Here is a 7,500-nt window from a genome sequence, read left to right as displayed (position 1 = left end):
CGAGGACTTTACTGAAAAAAAAAAAAGCAGGCCTGTTGCTATGGTGTAACGCAAAAAAGGCATAATGATAGCGCTTTATCTGAACTTGAAAACTTTCTAGGCCTATTTTCTCCGGAGATTTCTGTATACATTCCTGTTCGCCTTTGATGAAGGGAACACACTTTTCACTTTCTGTTTTCCTGTTGGGCCTTCTGGTAGGCCTCTTGGTGCATTGTTAAAAGAAAGAGAAAAGGGCTAAAAAGAAGGATATAGTCTGAAACGTACAGAGACATACCTGTCTAGCCGGATTTTAACAATAAGAGAAAATGGGAAACAAGGGATCTAAAATGGATGACAAATCCCAGTTAGAAGGGGACATGAATCATGTGGCAATACAAGGAAATGCTGACTGTGTAATGCACAGACATATGTGGAAACAAGATTTTTAATCTTTTAGTCTCTTTAAGAGATAAAGAAAAAGAGTCAGAGATACTCTAATATACTAATACTTGTGTGTTATTTTTCATTGGGGTTGAGGCGAACTGTTTTCAATGGGTAAAACACTGATAATTATAGTCAAAATTTATGCAATTAAAGGACTGATTTCGCATTACTGAGATGCCTTGACACGGAACCAGTAGGGGACTGATCATCCCAGGGAAATTCCCTGGCCTCAACCTCCTCACAAAACGAGTGAGATGGAGGACCTCTGGTCGGGCTCGGGTTACCCAGCATTGCGATCTCAAGAACAAACTATGAGAGTCTGAAAATAGAAACATAACTAACCCTAGTGTGAAGAATAAACTTAAGGTAATTTAAAAGGTTTCAATATCAGTTAAGGGTATTAAGAGAAATGCATAAAATGACTTAGAAATGGGTAAAAGTGCGTCAAAATCAGAAGACGTACATGATAAAGAGAATAAGAGATGGATTTAAAATGTCTACAACAAAAAGAAAATTGTAAACACAGCTTTGAAAATGTTTTTGCATTATTGGTTGCGCCAAACAGAGAAAAGCTTACGTTAATGGTGGCAGGAGAGCCAATGATTTTTTGTTTTGTTTTGTTTTGTGTGACTTTGATGCCTGCAGAGCAGTAACCAGAGAATAACATGCACAGAACAGAAAAAGAATGAGACATCTAAAAGCAGTCATACACATAACCCATTACTTTTGAAGAGTCTGAAACGGGACAGATATTTAAAATGCAGATTATGTTTAAAAAAAACATGCTCTACAAACTTATTAGGAAGAGATATGATGTGGGTTGGGCATTACAATTGTTCCAACAATACATGGGTTTTAGAATAAATTAAATAATGTTGTCCCAAAATGTTATGTATAGAATATACACTGTTTAGGCCAAACGATTTAAAGAGAAATGTAAGCCTGTGACACTAACTATATTAACTTAGATTGATGCATTGGACTAACACAGGATGGGTGGGGGCTGAGTGCTGGCTCAAAAGACTATATTCTCACAAGCCATGAGCTCAAACTTAGCTACAGTTCGAGAGACAGTCAATTGTTGTTGAACATCTTGTGCTGTTCTCCAGATAAGAAGATTTAAGCAGAAACAATCCACAAAATTAGCAGCTGTGGTTCACTAAAGTAAAGCTATCTTTTAAAAAGCACCTCAGCCACAGACAAAGAAATAAATTATGTATTTTCTGAGAATGACTAACTTCTGTAGATAATGGATTCCTAACCACGCGTTAGAAACACAAATGTTGCAGAGTTTACTTAATTCTTAGCCTGTGTCAGCTGGACATATTATTAAAAAGCCTGAAGATGGAAAACAGGCATTTGAGCAGTTAAAACAACTGTTATTTAGAATATAAATTATGTCTAAGCATATACACGACAAAGCCATTCGTACAAGCCGTAGACTAAAAACAAAACAAAAAGAAAAGATGATATGATATTTGTGTTAATGCATAAGGGGGGACTTAAAGTTGATACCAGTGGCATACTATTCCACACGGCTAGATCCAGTAGCCCAAGCAATGTCTGAATGTTTACAAGCAGTAGTGGCTGCAGCCTTGGCGGTGCAGGCCTCTGCTCCTATTGTACTAAACAGACACTTACACTGAAAGTTCCACATGCTTATTTTTTATTTGATTTTTTTTGCTCTCACAGCCTCATATCACTTTTGAGCACTGTGTGACATTTAAGCCAGCTACACTTTTATTTAAAGCAGAGGACAGATCAAAACTATGGCAGCCAGAGCTGACTTACAGGATATGCCTATTCCAAAAGCTGATTTAACCATTGTTGATGGTTCAAGCAAACAAACCTTGAACACATAGCCACTACTTCCACACTATTCCGCACAGGCAGCGGAACTGATTAAACTGATAGTGCACACACATGCAAAAGAGTTTCATTGGGAAACCACAAAGCAGACAAGGCCACTAACCAAGCAGAAAGTTTTATTACTTTTATTTCTTTTATTATGATTTTAGTAATCCAAGAAGCCTATTGGAACAACAGGTTCTGATACGATGTTGACCATTATTTTACTCCATATAGCTTTTGCTGTCTGCCTTTCTTGATTTAGTGCAAAACCCCTTGAGCTGCAACAACCATCTGAGATACATACACATTTGAAGAATTAAAACACACAATACTAAAACATATGCTGCAATATTGAGCCATGGTGAAAACATGCCTCAATAAGTGGGGATAGTAAGCATATATTTTTAGTTCTTGTTGCTTACTATATTTTTAGTTCTTGTTTTTATTTTATGAGTAAGAAAGTTAATCATTCATCATTGATTTGATATTGTTTTACTTCTTATTGAATAATTTAGTTTGAAAGATGTTTAAACATTCAGTTATAGATTTTATTGAGTTAAATCCCAACGAAAGAAAGAAATATTGTCTAGCCATAGACAATCACTGCTCACAACCCCCAGTCAGCCGGACTGGTAGAAAAGAAAGAACCGATCTATTGAAAACCAATTCAGAGAGAGAAATTAGTGATATTAAGCATGCATGTTGATATCACTGTTTGAAATGATGTATGGAAGAATCTAAACTGCCTAAGTTCTTAAACCATTTGCCAAAACAGACGAAGAGATTGAAAATACTTGGCAAAGATGATATTTGAAACTAAATGCTCTCAGACTTCTCTCCCCTACACAGGAACACTGTGAGACTGAAACCAAGGTTGGGCCAGGAGACTGGGTCCTAATCAACAGTCTCAAAAGAAAACATTTCCACTTGCCCAAGTGGGACAGAGCATACCAAGAGCTACTGTCAACATCTACCACAGTCAAAATAGCTGAGAGAGCCACGTGGATACATCTGACTCACTGTAAACGGGTAAGCCTGCAGATGGCGGATGCAGAGGAGTAAGGACCATCTTTCTTTGCTGTTTCCAGGTATTGCCCGCAGTGACAGAAAGACCAGTCTACAAAGGGGGGTTGATGTATAGATTCTTCTCGTCTCAAACGCTGGCAGTAGATATAGTACTGTCCTGTGGGATTAGAACCGAGTGGAAATTGTGGAGTAAAAGGTCTATTCCTCTGCAAAGTCATGGGAGGTTACGCAAAGTGGGCCAAAGTATGTGGGGGACTCCTAGTAACGACTGTGGGATTTTACATTGTTGGTCTAATAACATGCTTATAAATGATAGCTATACAGCATCACTTTTCACATTTTAATGCCAGACAATGCTTCACCACCTCCACACATTATTAGCAAAGATGCTGTGTTTGAATGCTATTTAAAACCTGGGGAAAAGAACGATGCACACCTAGGACACATATTACATATGTGCTTGATAATGGAAGAGAAATACAGTTAAATACTTCATCTGAATGTAAAACTGCGGGGATGTGTTTGAATGGCAGACTCCTTGAAGTACAGGATATAGCTATAGCTGATATGTGGTGGTTATGTGGGAATGGTGAACTAAGAGCTACACTGCCTGTGGGTTGGTCTGGGACTTGTGCTAGAACAATGTTAGTACAACCTTTTAAGATTACCCCCAGGTCCAAGATACACCAGTACCTGAGGAATGTTCCAATGTATTCCATACGAGGGAGGAGAGAAGCAGGGTTCGACAGCCTGGGCATTCCCCAGGGCATTCCAGACGACTACAAGGCCTTGAACCCAGCAGCGAGTGGCCTGGCATCTACCCTCTGCCCCTGGTGCGTCATCGGAGCACACACAGATTGGATTAATTTCCTTTACTACGCTGAGATGAAATTCCAAAACCTGACCAGAGACGGACTACAAACGATCAGAGAAGAACTACACGCCAACTCGAGGGTAACACAGCAAAACACGGCTGTGCTTGAGATCCTCACTGCCGAGAATGGAGGCATTTGTGTCATGCTTGGTACTGACCAATGTTGCACACATGTCCCTGACAACACCAGAGATGGGGACTACCTAAAGATCATCCGTGATGGGGGAACCAGACTGCCCAAACACATTTTCCACAAAGAGACTGTTTACATTTTCCTGCCCACTGTAATATTCAACAACCGATGCGTTCTGCAGAAGGCAGAAGGCCTTCAAGGACACAGCAAAGAAACCTTGTTTGAATCTTATCTGAATCCTAGGCGAGCTAATGAAACACACATAGTCGACGCTCACTATGTTGGCCTACAAATGCAAAGTATTCAAATGTGTGATGGGAAATATGATGACATTTTTGAGTGATTGACTGATGATGATATGGAGTGATGCTCAGTAATGTTCTCTGTTCCGAAAATCCATGTGATGAAGCTCAGAATGATGATTTTGAAGTTATCCATTGAAATTGATAATTAACGCTGAAGAAAGATGATTTGTGATTTTGATTGTGTTTGTAATTTTTGATTATCCATTGAAACGGATAAAAGGAGGGATTGATAGAGATAATTTCCAAACACTATTATATTCTAAGGTCATTAATAATCAAGTGCCTTGTATTAATATATTCCTTGTATGAATTATGTGCTTATGAAAGAAGGAGCACAGCTTTTCTCTGTGTGTGTGTAACTAGAATATTAGGTGCCACTAAGTCTGCATATGAACAAGAGCATGTTTAGACCAGAGGAGATAAGAAAGGAACTGTGCTTCTTCCGACCTTGTGCAAAACTGCCACCCTTGCAAGACAGGGAGCCTCGGACGTGAGAAATCCACCACGTGATCATCCCTGCTGAAAGCCAAACTTCTTACTATATAAACCCCGTGCGAAGGGTTTATCAGGGCCTTCACTGTCAGCCTCGGCTGGTAGGGGAGCCCAATTGCAATTGTCTTTGTTTGTCTGTCTAATAAATATACTTTCATGCAGCTCCGGAGTCCTGAACTAACTAGGGTGATTTTTCACCTATCAACCTGCTTGTCTGTTTGAAATGAACATGTCAGTCTAACGGTTGCCACTGAGCGAGAGGGTTGTTAGCTTCAAAGAGAGATGAGAATTACCCCAGCTAATTTAATTCTTCAAAGAATTTCATGAAACTGCAGGTTTTTATTTATTTAGTTTCTCTATTTATGTATAGTTTGTGTGTGTTGTGTTCTCTTTCCTGCTGGTTTGCTGAGTACCGGAGCACAATGGGGCTTTAGATAAAGGAGCTTTGTTTATGAACGCAGCCGTAGAGCAGGACACAGGTCGTGGATCAGGTCTAGATGACTGCTGTTCACCCGGCCTTTTGTTCCCGCTTGTTTGTCGGCCTTGTTGAGAGGGCATTTGATCTTTCTCTCCCCCTGACTTCTCTCACTTTTTCTTTTTCTCTCCCCCCCCTATTCTCTCTCTCCCCCCCCTCTCTCACTCACTCTATCTATTATTTTATCCATCCATGCTATCTCTAGTCTCAGGAGATGTTTGTGTCCGCCCCTGTCTCTTGCTCTCTATCTAGCAATCCATCTCTCTTTCTCTCTTTCTTATACACACACACACACACACGCACACACACACACACACACACACACACACACACACACACACACACACACACACACACACACACACACACACACACAGTCTTACTGCCCTTTCCATCTCGTTTTCCCCACAGAAAAGAGCTTTATCAGCAGAAGGTCAGTGTCATACTGTCATGATGACCCTTGTCTCCCTCTCTCTCCTTCTCTCTCTCTATCCCTCTCTCTCTCTCTCTCTCCATTTCTCCTTCTCTCTCGTTCCCCCTCTTCCCTCTCCTCAGCCAAGCTGGAGCTGGTGATCCCCGAGCTGCCGGTGGTGGCTCTGTTCGGGCGGGACACGGTGCTGAGCTGCTCCTTCTGGGGTGAGCAGGCCTCGGGAAACCTGAGCGAGTTGAGCGTGTTCTGGCAGCTCACCGACACCAAACGCTCCGTGCACGCCTTCACCGCCGGCGCCGACCAGCTGGCGGACCAGAGCCCGGCCTTCCTCAACCGGACCAGCCTCTTCGGACCGGGGGCGCTGGCCGAGGGCAACGCCTCTCTGCTGCTGCGGAGGGTACGAGTGGACGATGAGGGCAGCTACACCTGTTTTGTGCGCGTGCAGAGCTACGCTTCCGCCGCCATGCTGCTGCAGGTCGCAGGTGAGAACTGAGCTATCTGTGTGTGTCTGTGTCTGTGTGTGTGTCTGTCTGTGTGTGTGTGTGTGTGTGTGTGTGTGTGTGTGTGTGTGTGTGTGTGTGTGTGTGTCTGTGTGTCTGTCTGTGTGTGTGTGTGTGTGTGTGTGTGTGTCTGTCTGTGTGTGTGTGTGTGTGTGTGTGTGTGTGTGTGTCTGTGTCTGTGTGTGTGTGTGTGTGTGTGTGTGTGTGTGTGTGTGTGTCTGTGTGTCTGTGTGTCTGTCTGTGTGTGTGTGTGTGTGTGTGTGTGTGTGTGTGTGTGTTTCTGTGTGTGTGTCTGTGTGTGTGTGTGTGTGTGTGTCTGTGTGTGTGTGTGTGTGTGTGTGTGTGTGTGTGTGTGAATGTGTGTGTCTGTGTGTGTGTATGTGTGTGTGTGTGTGTGTGTCTGTGTGTGTGTGTCTGTCTGTGTGTGTGTGTGTGTGTGTGTGTGTGTGTGTGTGTGTGTCTGTGTGTGTCTGTGTATGTGTGTGTGTGTGTGTGTGTCTGTGTGTGTGTGTGTGTGTGTGTGTGTGTGTGTGTGTGTGTGTGTGTGTCTGTGTGTGTGTCTGTGTGAGTGTGTCTGTGTGTGTGTGTGTGTGTGTGTGTGTGTGTGTGTGTGTGTGTGTCTGGGACGGAATCTTGTCACCATTCTGCTGCAGGTCACAGCTGAGGCCGCGTTTCCCTTAGAACCTAGAACCTTTAACAGTGTCATCTAGAACTCCTCGAGGGACCTGCTCTTTGGAAGTCACAGTGCTTCAAAGGTTTTCTTTCACGTAGAACCTTTGACGTTTATCTTCAGCCTCATCCAACATGGTACTGCGAGTGGCAGGGTGCTACTTCCATGGAACATAAAAACTGTGTGTGTGTGTGTGTGTGTGTGTGTGTGTGTGTGTGTGTGTGTGTGTGTGTGTGTGTGTCTGTGTGTGTGTGTGTGTGTGTGTGTGTGTCTGTGTGTGTGTTTGCTATTGCTAAGCGTATCTCTCAGGGACTGACGTCT

General features: G+C 42.7%; 1 protein-coding gene across 1 annotated transcript in view; it reads left to right on the top strand.

Annotated features, from left to right (window-relative positions):
* The window catches only part of cd276 (CD276 molecule), a gene marked incomplete at its 5' end in the record, with an annotated part of 125,789 nt that overhangs the window by 22,283 nt on the left and 96,006 nt on the right, over positions 1-7,500 (top strand). The window contains one exon of the mRNA XM_080840261.1: positions 6,135-6,491. Coding sequence (XP_080696387.1) covers positions 6,135-6,491 — 357 coding nt within the window. The remainder of the gene's footprint in view (positions 1-6,134; positions 6,492-7,500) is intronic.

Source organism: Sprattus sprattus, assembly GCF_963457725.1.
Source record: "Sprattus sprattus genome assembly, chromosome: 6".
NCBI classification, from domain to species: Eukaryota; Metazoa; Chordata; class Actinopteri; order Clupeiformes; family Clupeidae; genus Sprattus; species Sprattus sprattus.
The sequence above is the reverse complement of the archived record's forward strand: the minus strand, read 5'-3'. Positions and strand labels throughout refer to the sequence as shown.